Genomic DNA, 14,686 nt, shown 5'->3' on the forward strand with positions numbered 1-14,686 from the left:
CCACATCACTAAGGACTTAACATGGTCCACACACACCCCCACAGTCATGAATATGGCACTGCAAGTTCTACAGCTGCACCATTGAGAGCATCTTGACTGGCTGCATCACCACTTGGTATGGCAAGTATGGTATGGCAAGTTCCCTTGACGGGAATGCGCTACAGAGAGTGGTGCAGTCAACCAGGTACATCACTAGGGCCGAGCTCCCTGCCATCCAGGATCTCTATATCAGGCGGTGTCAGAGGAAGGGCCAAAAAATTGCTGAAGACTCCAGCCACCCAAACCATGGACTGTTCACTTTGCTACCATCCGGCAAATGGTACCGGTGCATCAGCTCTTGAACCAACAGGCCCGAGATAGTTTCTACGCCAAAGCAATAAGACTACTAAATAGTAAATGAATGGTGCAGAACTATCTGCACTGACCCTACACACACTCACTAGACTGTGTGTACAAAACATTAAGAACACCTTCGGTGCACCTTGCACCTACCACCATACACCGTTCAAAGGCACTTAAATATTTTTATCTTGCCCATTCACCCTCTGAATGGCACATATACACAATACTGTACATGTCTCAATTCTCTCAAAGTTTAAAAATCCGTATTAACCTGTTAACCTGTCACCCCTTTATCTACACTGATTGAAGTTGATTTAACAAATGACATCAATAAGGGATCATAGCTTTCACCTGGATTCACCTGGTCAGTGTGTGTCTTGGAACGAGCAGATGTTTGTTCACTCAATGTACCAACCCTATACCCACTCACACTATATTGGCACTCCCACACACATTTACATACACTACACACGCCCACACACACATATAACACACAGAGACCGACACAACACATACACACACATATAACACACAGAGACCGACACAACACATACACACACACACACACATACACACACGCACACAAGCATGTGCTGCTGGTACTCTGTTCTTTATTTTTGAAAAAGAGCTGATGTGAAAAGTTCTGATGTGATTGGTCGAAAGAGCAATTAGTGGGAAAAATATCAGTATTGAGCTGCCTGTGTAACTGCAACCAGTATGGCAACTGATGTAGGAAATTATCAATTTGTAATGCAGTCATGTGCCCTAAAATGGAAGATCCTTTTGTGGTATGTTATGCAAATGTCCTTATCTCAAATATTTGCATGTCCACTTAGAGCTACAATTGACTGTGACTAACTGATAGATGAATAGTCTATGATAAGAGGAACTGAGAGGAACTAAGAGGAACTAAGCTTTACTGTGGGAATGTTGATATACTTCAGTTTGCTGCTATATGACCGATTTCACATTTGTCTCCAGAGATTATAATTTAAAATATATCTAAAGTGTCATCTATATTTACAATTCCATTATCCAAACAAATTATTAATTTACATAACTCTTAGCGTTTATCAAGTTGTAAATTACACTGAATGGAGAATGCTGTTATTTCTATCTGAAAAAATGTAATAGATGCTTTTTCCACTTGTAACCGGTACATTTCGGAAGACCTTAGTAATGCTTTCCTGGCTCGTATTGTTGCTGGAATTATAAGGGAATTAAGTCAAGGTTAGAATACGGTGTATCTGTAGACACACCTCCACCACACCTTAATTTATTTGATCTCCACCCAATACAAATAGCAAGTGAATAGTACACTATTCTCATGGTTAAGTTCAAGGTCAGAATACGCATAGAGAAAAGTGCATAAAAAGTTAATTACGTTCTTTGGACGTATGCTTAACTTGGGTTGGAATTGGGCCCATGGAGTGGCATGGCCAGAGATTTGCTAACTCAGGACTGTTACAGCAGACACTTTAATCTAGAGCGATTTACAGTGCATTCATCTTAAGATAGCAAGGGAAGAACCACATTCACAGGCATAGAAAGTACATTTTTTCTCAACAACGTAGCTATCAGCAGAGTCAAGTGCAAGTTCTGTTTTTTTTTTTTGGGGGGGGGGGGCTGGTTCCACCATTGGGATGCCAGGACCAAGAAGAACTTGGACTAGGCTGAGGGGTGGGAGTGCCAAGAGACCTGAGGTGGCAGAGCAGAGTGCTTGGGTTGGGGTGTAGGGTTTGAACATAGCCTGAAGGTAGGGAAGGGTTTTGTTCTCTTACAAAGTGCCTGTATATTGTATTTCTAGGCTACCTCCCCAGTAACTCTATATTTTATTTTATTAAAGTTAGTCCTGATGTCGAAAAGCATAAATTATACCCTCTTGGAAATGTTGCACCTGTAGGAAATTGCAGTTGTCCTTCTAGAATATAAGGGTTGACATGATAACGGCTACATTAGTGCTTTAAAAAACCTGTTTTATATTTTTGATTGAGAGGGACTGGCTGGTAGTAGAGGAATAGAGGTCTGGGCCTCAGTCCCATCCACATGTCTCTGTGGTAGGCTTTGCTACACCCCATTACTCCAACACTGAATGACTCATCTGAGCTTGTCAGAAATGGATCAGCCTTGTGAGGAGCCAACTACTCATCAGTTTTATGAAAAATAGAATAGGCTGTCATATTAGGCCATAATGAAGTGTGCATGGTCTGTGTTGAACCTAGGAATTACAACACATGGCCTCATCTATGGCACATTAGATTGTGTTAATCGTCTGTTCTTTATCTGGGATTAATATAATGTAGGTGCTGTCTGGGATTGTACTAGTTAAATGTATCAGCATCAATAATGTCATATCACTCAAATTAGAATCGTAATTTGTGACAACAATCATGTAAATGTAGTAGATGTACCAGCTGGATTTTGCCTTTGTGGAGAAAGTTCATTTCATGCACACACGATGGCAGTGTTGAATCATGGTTGTGGTCCATCGTTCTAAGAAGAATCTGGCTCGTTCTCTTTCGACTCTTCCGCAGTACAACTTTTGTTTGGTGTATTTTCAAAGGCACCTGCAGAGGATTTTCTCTCATATAAAGTCATGTAGATGCTCCAGCTAATTTTCACTGAGAGGCTGTGGTCTGTTTGGTCTGCATGCTTTGCAGATGGTGAATTAAATAGACAAATATTTGGCAGCTTCCCATTTACTGTACACTTACCAACTTACACTGAATGTACAAAACATTAAGAACACCTTCCTAATATTGAGTTGCATCCCCCTTTTGCCCTCAGAACAGCCTCGATTTGCCAGGGCATAAAGTCAAGATGGTGTCAAAAGTGTTCCACAGGGATGCTAGTCCATTTTGAATCCATTGCTTCCCAAGATGGCTGGATGTCCTTTTAGGTGGTAGACCATTCTTGATACACACGGAAAACTGTTGACCATGAAGAACCCAGCAGCGTTGCAATTCTTGACCCAAACCGGTGCGCCTGGCACCTACTACCATACCCCACTCAAAGGCACTTACATCTTTTGTCTCGCCCATTCGCCCTCTGAATGGCACACATACACAATCCATGTCTCAATTGTCTCTAGGCTTAAAAATCCTTCTTTAACCTGTCTCTTCCCTTTAATTTACACTGATTGAAGTGGATTTAATAAGTGACATCAATAAGGGATCAATACTTTCACCTGGATTCACCTGGTCAGTCTGTCTTGGAAATAGCATGTGTCCTCAATGTTTTGAACACTGTGAAACTAAAGTGAGGAATTGCACAAGGAATTGCACAAGCAAATAGTATTTTCGAGGGGGATTGTATGATAAATATTTGAATCACATAGTGCATACAGTAATATTTGCTTATGCTTCTCGTCTCAAGGTGATTTGCATTATGTCTCCTGATGTTAGAGTTTAGAGTTAGAATGTTAGAGCATTCAAGAGTTGAAGAGGCTCATTACGTGGCAATTGGAGGTGGGTCAAGGTATGCCACTGGGAAATAAGGTACGCTTTGTCTGGTTGAGGGAGTGGCATTTGTAAGCTGCTGGTATATTTTTATCAGTAATGGGTTCCTGTGATGTGGCTATGCCAGTTATCAGGCCGCCTGAAAATGCCACGGTGTTAAATACTGGAAAATGCCAACTGTTGATGTAGTTTGAGCTTGAAGTTCTTGGAGGTGTTTCTGATGGTTACTCATGCCGAGGCTCCAGGGTGATACAATTCTGTAATGACATTCATTTTATTCCCCTTTCCCCAAATGCTCTGTGGAATTCAAGAGCAGCGGTAACACGTAGGAGAATGGTTTCTATGCAACATAATACTTGAACTAAAACACACACACTAGCGTTTGATCACCTCCTTGGTGACTGTAATGTGTCTTCTGATTGAATGACAGTTTAACTACAACACATTTTGTTTCAGCCAGACAGCCTGTGTATGAGAGTTATAAAATATTCAACACATCTGTAGTTTTCATATTAATAAAAAAAAAAAAACGTTTTATTTACATAAATTACAAGAAAGCACAAACTGGTTCACCAAAATCTACATTAAAAACATTTTGTATATATTACATTTAACAGATTTACTATAATTTACTCCATGTCTGAAGTAAAATCTTCAATAAAAAGAAGGGCTATAATACTGACATCTCTTTTTAAAATCGCTACCAGTCAGAGAATGAAAACAGAATCGGGACATTGTACTCACAGCACTAAGAGGATAACAAAATCTGGACAATCTTCTGTGTGACCTCTTTATTATCTGAAACAGCTGATTCTTGACTAGTGGTTATAGAAGTGTATACAATGGCAGCAGAGGAACATGAGGCTCAGTCTGTCAGTCTTCACAAAGATGAAGTCGTGGAGTCCACCACTTCTCGACCATTACACACCGTTGGTACAATATTGGAGGCTGAAGCTGCAGAAAGAGAATAGACCATTTTCTACAACACTTCTATTAGAGGTTAGAGAAGAAGATGGAGTAGAAAAGAACACCTCATTCTAAACTATAGAGACGCTGGTCTGACAGCTCACCACAGGGGTGTTCTCAAGTGACGTGCTGTATCACGTAATGTGTTGAAACATCTCAGTGATTAATAATGATAATGTAAAATTACTTTAACGACCACGATGGAAATAATAATGATGATGATGGTAATGGTGATGATGAAGGTTGTGTTCACCTGCCGGCGGAGTTTGTACCTTGAGAGAAGCTGGATCCGGGGCCGGTGGTGACGCCGAAGCGGGTGGTGGCCACCCGGAGCGAGGTAACATTCTTCTGGGGCTGGAACAGGATGATGTGGGTCTTAGGGGCGAAGAGGCAGCCCAGCACCACCGAGCCACTCAGACTGACAGAGATGCACATGGTGGTGGTCTGCACCTGAAGGGGGGAGAGGGATAAATAGAGAGGATGGGACTAGAGACAACGATTACTCATCTGATAAAGCCAGTACATACCATATTACGGACAGGGTTGGGGAGTAACTGATTACATGTAATCTGATTACAAAAAAACTAACTCCAATCAGTACTTTTGTAAACCTAGATGATTGCTTCTTGGATACCTATACATTTCCCAATGACATTCAATTCAGCAATAAAAAAAGGAGCAAGTTTAAGTATGTTCCGCCTGAACGAGTCTGACCCCTAATAAAAGGGCTACCCAGACCCCTCTTTTACTCTGCTGCTACTCTCTGTTTATTTTCTATGCATAGTCACTTTTTTTTACTTATCTATTTTTTACTTAACTCTTATTTTTCATAAAACTGCATAGTTGGTTAGGGGCTTGTAAGTAAACATTTTACTGCAATGTCTACACCTGTTGTATTCGGCGCATGTGACAAATAACATTTTATTTTATTTGACCACAAGTCAGAGACCACTATGATGGCACAGCAAATGCGTTTGATGGATAATTTGTCTTCTTCTAATGCCTTTTAAGAGAGAAGCAATCCAAAAAAAATCTGATTACGTTACTGATACAAATTTTGGACAGGTAACTAGTAATTGTAATGGATTACATTTAGAAATAACCTACCTACCCAACCCTGATTACGGAACACAACACACCATGGAGACTGAGGAATGTCAAAAAGCAAACAGATAGTAAGCAGACAACCTCAGGAAATAGGTTACATGTGTGCTTGTGTGGTGCTACCAGCAGTATCTGAGAGGAGAGGGGTGTGAGCTGTTCGCCTGTCAGTCCCTCAAATCATCCTACCCCCCCCCCCCCCCCCCACGTCATCTCCTTCCATCCGCCCACATGCAGTTGTGTGTCATCAGCCAGTCCTTTTATATACAGCCAAGCTTTGTTTTTGTCTCTTCCCAGATTACTGTTTCGTTATAGTGCAGTGCTGCATGGTGGGTGGGTTCTGGGTGGATCTTACCAGTCTGCCATCCACACACTTCCAAGGTGTCTGTCCATGTCTCCCTGAATATTAATATCAGCATTAGAATGAGCTGGGCTGGCAGGCAGAGAGCACCCAGCGGTGGACATGCTTTTCAAGCTGTGCTGTGGCCGTTCACTCACTGCTGTCACTGAATGCAAATTCACCATAACATGACACAAGTGAATCTTTGAGTTGTATAGTTCAATTTGAAATAAATAATTGATTCGTTGACCGTCTCAACTATCAGTCCCTTTGTTGAGCTGTACATTATGTTAAAAAGTTAATTTAAATCTGGTTTATAATACAACTAAATGGTGGTAAACAGATGTCATCCTCATGTAAATAGCTGGATATTATCAAATAGCACACAGGTCCTATATCCCACACTTTCTGTTTAAAAATAGTTTTAATAACAGGGCAATACTACATAATAAAGTGTTAAGCAAATATATTTCTTAGGAAGAGCTGAGAGATGAGAATCTGTCTTCTCAGTCTGGGATTGAATTGTTCATTATGAAAACTGACATACAGTAGATACAGATTGTTGTAAGTACTTTCGATAAGACTTTTAGATACAACCCACTGGGCACAGACGTCAATTCAACGTCTATTCTACATTGGTTCAACAAAATGTAATTGAATTGACGTGGGAACAACATTGATTCAACAAGTGTGTGTGCCCAGTGGGAAGTGTTTGTTTTTAAAAAGCTGTGTAGCCTGTGGTAGCCATACATACTGTCTATTCAGGTGTGGTTTTCCACCTAGAGGAAGCCAGCACAGGAAGAGTGAGATCATCCTACATTTTCAGCCTGGTAACAGGATGTGAAGGTGGAGCATGAATGGATGATTTCAGTGTTTCTGTTGGATTGTAGAATATGAGTATATGAAATAAATGTCACCAATAAAACCTAAAGATACAGGTAACTGTCAAAATACAGTGTTCAATTGGGTTGAGATCTGGTGGCTGAAACACACACACACACACGCACGCACGCACGCACGCACGCGCGCGCGCACGCACACACACACACACACACACACACACACACACACACACACACTTTAAACCCCCCATGGTCATTTGAGACCCCTTTTTCAAAGTCAATGAGATCTTTCTTCTAGCCATGGTAGCCAAAATATTGGGCAACTGGACAATTTTATACATGACAATAAAGATTATGGGATGTTAATTGCATAATTAACTCAGGAACAGGGGTGAAAGTAGGGCGGTATGTTCCGGTAAGGCTTCCTGGCAAAATGTCACAGTGGGGGTACGCCGTACCAGTAAAACATGAGCCTATCACAATAATTAAAACAACATGTCAAGAGAATTGTAGGCTAGTACACCATTATTAATCATTACCTCATAATGAAACATTTGCAAATGGACTTAAAAACATTTGGTATAGACTACATTCCAAAATGCGATGTGGTTAGTAAAAAAAAAAGACATTTTGCGAAGGCAGGGATGAGTGGCCAACACTGAGATGCGTGTGGATGCATAAATTCTTGTTGAACCACATTTTTGGCATCCATGATTTAAAAGAAATCTTGAGGAATCAAATGTAGATACTTCTGATCTATGGGTTACATGAAACACAGGCACTCTTAGCCTTTGGATATGACTGATGTTTCATCACCTTTGTTAACCTATGTCACAGAGGTTGGAGAAAAAGCTGCTTGTCCCTATCAGGGATGACATCTTTAATATTTCATTTGGTAATCATGTTGTAATTCACGCCTCAGTACACCATATTTTGCCTGCTTAAACATTTCATGGATGACATATGCAAATTACTATTTGATTATTCAAGCAGAGATTTCTGAAATCTCAGGGTGTGAGGACAACCATCTCATAGCAAGAGTGTAGCAGAAAGAACACAGCACAGTGACACAGTGGCTTGCGAAAGTATTCACCCCCTTGGCATTTTTCATATTTTTTTGCCTTACAACCTTGAATTAAAATGGACTTTTGGGGGGTTTGTATCGTTTGATTTACACAACATGCCTACCACTTTGAAGATGTCAATGTTATTTATTTATTGTGAAGCAAACAAGAAATAAGACAAAAAAACAGAACTTGAGTGTGCATAACTATTCACCCCCCCCCCCCCCCCCACCCCCCTCTGGGATTTTTGCCCATTCTTCAAATTGGATGGGTTCTGCTGGTGTACAGCAATCTGTATTGGATTAAGGTCTGAGCTTTGACTAGGCCATTTCAAGACATTTAAATGTTTCCCCTTAAACCTCTCGAGTGTTGCTTTAGCAGTATGCTTAGGGTATTGTACTGCTGGAAGGTGAACCTCTGTCCCAGTCTCAAATCTCTGGAAGACTGAAACAGGTTTCCCTCAAGAATTTCCCTGTATTCAGCGCCATCCATCAATCCTTCTATTCTGACCAGTTTTCCCAGTCCCTGCCAATGAAAATGGATGGTGTTCTCGGCCAGTCTCCAGATCTCAACCCCATAGAAAATCTTTGGAAGGAGTTGAAAATCTGTGTTGCCCAACAACAGCCCCAAAACATCACTGCTCTAGAGGAGATCTGCATGGAGGAATGGGCCAAAATACCAGCAACAGTGTGTGAACCTTGTGAAGAATGTTTGACCTCTGTCATTGCCAACAAAGGGTATATAACAAAGTATTGAGATAAACTTGTGTTATTGACCAAATACTTATTTTCCACCATAATTTGCAAATAAATTCATTAAATCCTACAATGTGATTTTCTGGATTTTTTTTCTCACTTTGTCTGTCATAGTGGAAGTGTACCTATGATGAAAATTACAGGCCTCTCTCATCTTTTTAAGTGGGAGAACTTGCACAATTGGTGGCTGACTAAATACTTTTTTGCGCCACTGTATACTGAGATCATATGACACTTAGATTATACACAGGCAGACTTTATTTAACTAATTATGTGAGTTCTGAATACTTTTGCAAGGCACTGTATATCCCTCACAGCAGACAAAACAAATCACATGAGCCACTGTTTCAGTTCAGTTGCACCAGAGATAATCAGAGTGGTCAGATTAGATATCTGTGTTGATCTGACACTCTGTTCTGTCCGTGTCCCACTCTTTCCCCTCCCCCTTCTGCCATGAGGTAGGGTCCCTCTGAAGCCCTGAGAGACATACCATAATCCCAGCGCACGGGACACAGCTGGGACTCAACGTCCTGCTCTTTCACACTCCATTCCACACAACTACGCACAGGGATGTTCTGTCCCACCTCCAGACCTCATGCTCTCCAGCCTGCCCATCTGTGTCTGCAGAGGTATAGGGTCACCAGGGGACCTCTCTCTGCCTCTCTCCCCAGCTCCAGTCCACAGAGGGATCCCAGAGGGAACCAAACACCACAGAGCTCAGTATGTCTTTCTGGAACTCTCTCTCTCCGTCATCAGATCTTTAGGTTCAAGACTTAACAATCCAAGTATGATTAGGTCACTTGGCCACAGAAATATTTTTCAGGCTGTTATGCTTTTTGCTCTGCTGTCCACACACCACATACACACTTGTGTAAAGTATACACATACAATATTAACGCAATGTTGGAGAGCATTACTTAATAAATCCATTGACTAATCGTTTGCTCTATGCTAATTGTCATTCAGTAGCTGATTTCAAGCGTGTTTTCAGTCCAAATCCATCCCACCTATTAAAACATATATGATATGATCTCCTCTGAGCCTTTGTTCTCATCTGGAGCAGATTTTTCAGCCACATGAAAAGAGAGCTGCTGCTTTTATCAAAGTTGAAGAGAAGTGTTCAAAGGGATTTGATATCTCTCATCTCAACTCGCAGGTGCTTTAGAAAAGATTCAATGCGCCAAACTCACATTCCCTGACTTATGACTATTAGGACACAGGAAAAACACAAGTAGAATTAACATCAAAGGGATCCATTTTGTGTGTCTTCAACCTCAGCTTGTAAAGTAGATACAGTGCCTTGCGAAAGTATTCGGCCCCCTTGAACTTTGCGACCTTTTGCCTCATTTCAGGCTTCAAACATAAAGATATAAAACTGTATTTTTTTGTGAAGAATCAACAACAAGTGGGACACAATCATGAAGTGGAACGACATTTATTGGATATTTCAAACTTTTTTAACAAATCAAAAACTGAAAAATTGGGCGTGCAAAATTATTCAGCCCCTTTACTTTCAGTGCAGCAAACTCTCTCCAGAAGTTCAGTGAGGATCTCTGAATGATCCAATGTTGACCTAAATGACTAATGATGATAAATACAATCCACCTGTGTGTAATCAAGTCTCCGTATAAATGCACCTGCACTGTGAGAGTCTCAGAGGTCCGTTAAAAGCGCAGAGAGCATCATGAAGAACAAGGAACACACCAGGCAGGTCCGAGATACTGTTGTGAAGAAGTTTAAAGCCGGATTTGGATACAAAAAGATTTCCCAAGCTTTAAACATCCCAAGGAGCAATGTGCAAGCGATAATATTGAAATGGAAGGAGTATCAGACCACTGCAAATCTACCAAGACTTGGCCGTCCCTCTTAGCTTTCAGCTCATACAAGGAGACTGATCAGAGATGCAGCCAAGAGGCCCATGATCACTCTGGATGAACTGCAGAGATCTACAGCTGAGGTGGGAGACTCTGTCCATAGGACAACAATCAGTCGTATATTGCACAAATCTGGCCTTTATGGAAGAGTGGCAAGAAGAAAGCCATTTCTTAAAGATATCCATAAAAAGTGTCGTTTAAAGTTTGCCACAAGCCACCTGGGAGACACACCAAACATGTGGAAGAAGGTGCTCTGGTCAGATGAAACCAAAATTGAACTTTTTTTTTTGGCAACAATGCAAAACGTTATGTTTGGCGTAAAAGCAACACAGCTCATCACCCTGAACACACCATCCCCACTGTCAAACATGGTGGTGGCAGCATCATGGTTTGGGCCTGCTTTTCTTCAGCAGGGACAGGGAAGATGGTTAAAATTGATGGGAAGATGGATGGAGCCAAATACAGGACCATTCTGGAAGAAAACCTGATGGAGTCTGCAAAAGACCTGAGACTGGGACGGAGATTTGTCTTCCAACAAGACAATGATCCAAAACATAAAGCAAAATCTACAACGGAATGGTTCAAAAATAAACATATCCAGGTGTTAGAATGGCCAAGTCAAAGTCCAGACCTGAATCCAATCGAGAATCTGTGGAAAGAACTGAAAACTGCTGTTCACAAATGCTCTCCATCCAACCTCACTGAGCTCGAGCTGTTTTGCAAGGAGGAATGGGGAAAAATTCAGTCTCTCGATGTGCAAAACTGATAGAGACATACCCCAAGCGACTTACAGCTGTAATCGCAGCAAAAGGTGGCGCTACAAAGTATTAACTTAAGGGGGCTGAATAATTTTGCACGCCCAATTCTTCAGTTTTTGATTTGTTAAAAAAGTTTAAAATATCCAATAAATGTCGTTCCACTTCATGATTGTGTCCCACTTGTTGTTGATTCTTCACAAAAAAATACAGTTTTACATCTTTATGTTTGAAGCCTGAAATGTGGCAAAAGGTCGCAAAGTTCAAGGGGGGCGAATACTTTCGCAAGGCACTGTATATGTTAGGCAGTGTGTTGATGTTGTGGTGTTATTCTTTGGAAAAGCACTGACTATTTATACCAGAATAACAAACTCTCTGGGCTCTATTCAGACTTGAGATAAGTTGACTTAACAAGGACTTGAGTCTTTTATGTTTTACTTAAATCCATATTTTATTGACGTAGCCCTTAAACACTCAAACCCGTGTACGGGTATAACTGACAGATATTCTGAACTTGAGCACCGTGCGTGACAAGAAGTTGCCCCCATCCCGGTAATTGGGCAACATTTGCAAATGTTTTGTTTTCTGAGTGATTAAGATGACTCAATGTATTTTGAAAGATGAGATATCGAGGATTATAATAAATACAGCTTTGATGTCATACAAACAAGCCAAACACCCGTGAGTCCAAATGTGAACTTCACATCTCCAAATCATAAAACACATGTAATATCAGTGTCAACATCTATGATCACTGTGTTTGATGTGCAGTTACAAGATAACATGACGTCATACCCCGGGTTGTTCTGGACAGAATGAACAGATGTTCCTATTAACTCCAAACTGTTCCCTTTCAATTGCTACCATACTTATGTATTTTCATATTTATTATGTAAGAAACATTTAAATTTGGCCCTATCCATATATATGCCATTTCCCATGAGTGTAAAGAGTTAAAACAACATATCTCAAGTCTGAATCTGGCCCATAGAGTTGGTAACTCACCCTGTAGTCGCTGGCCGTGACGTAGAAGATGGGCTGGAAGGCCAGCCAGATGATACAGGTGGTGTACATGGTGAACCCAATGAACTTGGCCTCGTTGAAGTTCTCTGGACACTTCCTGGTCTTGAAGGCGTACACGGTACAGAGGATGATGAGGATGCAGTTGTAGGTGAGGGACATGAGCATGCTGGAGTCTTTGCTGTTGCACTTGAGGGTAACTATGTCCCTCCTCTCTGGGCTCACCTCCTTCCTGACCCCCGGGGTCTCCACCAGCAGCCAGACCACCACCACCACCAGTTGGCAAGAGATCAGACCCCCGCAGATGGCCACCTGGGAGGCAGGGCTGATGAACCTCGGCCGCTGGGCTCCATCCTTCACTCCGCTGAAGATGCGTGCGATGCGGTTGGTCTTGGTGAGGAGCGCTGAGTAGCAAACAGCGAAGGAGGTGCCCAGGCCAAGTCGACGTAGGGTACACACAGCCATGGAGGGCTTTGCGATATAGATGAAAGTCATGCTGTAGCACATCAGAACACCCAGCAGGAGAATGTAGGACACTTCCCGCCCACTGGCCTTCACCACGGGGGTGTCGTTGTGCTTGAGGAAGAGGCCAATGATGAAGAGTGTACACATCATGCCCAGGCAGGAGATGGTAACCGGGCCTATAGCCCAGGCGTCCTCCCAGCGGATGTACTCCTCAGGCAGGTTGTAGCAGCCCGTCAAGTTGGCCAGGGGCCATTCGCCAAACTTGCAGTCGGCGCAGGTGAACTCATCCATCAGGTACTGGTAGGATTGGCAAGGGATGCAGATCCAGCAGCACACATCTCCAGGCTGCATGCTTTTCACCTCGTTCTTCCTGCAGGGGTCACTACACTGGGAGGTGGGTACAGCATGACCCTCCCAGGGGATCTGGCTGGTGTTGAAGGTCAGACTCTGGGCCCAGTAGCCCACCTTATGGTAGACGTAGCGCCCATCCTCTTTGTGGTAGTGGAATATGTTGTAGCGGCCCAGGCTGTCTCCAAAGGCATCGAACCTCACCATGTTCTCTGTGTCTGCTGGACGGAATGGAGCTGAAAGAGAAGTTGTGAAAGAGAAGACCATGGACGTGTTATGATAGTTGAAAGTCAAATAAGCAAATTAATGTCTATCCATAACAATACAATATATGATCAACCCTCTGAACTCTGACTAAGATTGGTATTTTGAATGAATTGTGTTTTTCTTTCTTAGCATTATGTGTACAATGAACCAAGGATCTTGGCGTCGACATGTTTTGATGGAATGAGCTTGTTTCTGCTTCATCACTTCACCTCTCTGTATCTCCCCTCTGACATTCCATTCCTTCCACATGGGATTGAACAGTGGCTGATGCATCGGGGACACAGGTGCAAACCCAGCATTTACATAATTGAAGCCAGAAGGTTGACTCTGTTTTCTTTGACACAGGTTTATTGCACTTGAATGTGAATGCGATTCAGAAGTCTGTTTTACTATTCAGGTGCCAAAAACTATGGGTTTACAGCAGATTATACCATGGCATTGTTGAATACTCATTTCTTATTGGCTTGAAGGGAATGATTTCCCTATAACGCATAGCATATCGCCATGGTAGAATTCAATGGCTATAATTTATTCTTAATGTTTTGTTTGAATTGCTTTATAAAGCAAAAGTCGATTTCAAAACATTATTGGTGTTGTTGAATTTGATTTTTGTAAAAGCAAGCTAGGACTAATGGTTGGTTAGCTAAACAAGCACATCTGTTTGTTTAGTTACCACAGCAACTACTGTAGCGATCTAGTAACAAGGCTATGTACAGGGGGAACTGGTACTGAGTCAATGTGCGGGGCTACAGGTTAGTCAAGGTAATTAAGTAAATATGTACATGTATGTAGGGGTAAAGTGACTATGCATAGATAATAGATAATAAACATTAGCAGCAACATAAAAAGGGGGGGGGGGGGGGGGGGGTCAATGCAAATAGTCCGCTTACCATGCGGTAGCAGAGAGAACAGTCTATGACTAGGGTGGCTGGAGTCTTTGGCAATTTGTAGGGCCTTCCTCTGACACCTCATGTTATAGTGGTCCTGGATGGCGGGAAGCTTGGCCCCAGTGATGTAATCGGCCATACGGACTACCCTCTGTAGCGCCTTGTAGATGGATGCCAAACAGTTGCTATACCAGGCGGTGAT

General features: G+C 42.1%; 1 protein-coding gene across 1 annotated transcript in view; it reads right to left on the reverse strand.

The window, feature by feature from the left end:
* Nucleotides 1-4,301: 4,301 nt before the first annotated feature.
* Nucleotides 4,302-14,686, reverse strand: part of LOC110494268 (metabotropic glutamate receptor 2) — a 63,084-nt gene continuing 52,699 nt past the window's right edge. The window contains exons 4-6 of the mRNA XM_021569208.3: nt 12,503-13,566; nt 5,039-5,216; nt 4,302-4,754 (exon numbers count right to left, since the gene is read on the reverse strand). Coding sequence (XP_021424883.2) covers nt 4,681-4,754; nt 5,039-5,216; nt 12,503-13,566 — 1,316 coding nt within the window. The 3' untranslated portion in view covers nt 4,302-4,680. The remainder of the gene's footprint in view (nt 4,755-5,038; nt 5,217-12,502; nt 13,567-14,686) is intronic.

Source organism: Oncorhynchus mykiss, chromosome 17 (assembly GCF_057628025.1).
Source record: "Oncorhynchus mykiss isolate SJ-2025 chromosome 17, ASM5762802v1, whole genome shotgun sequence".
Taxonomy (NCBI): domain Eukaryota; kingdom Metazoa; phylum Chordata; class Actinopteri; order Salmoniformes; family Salmonidae; genus Oncorhynchus; species Oncorhynchus mykiss.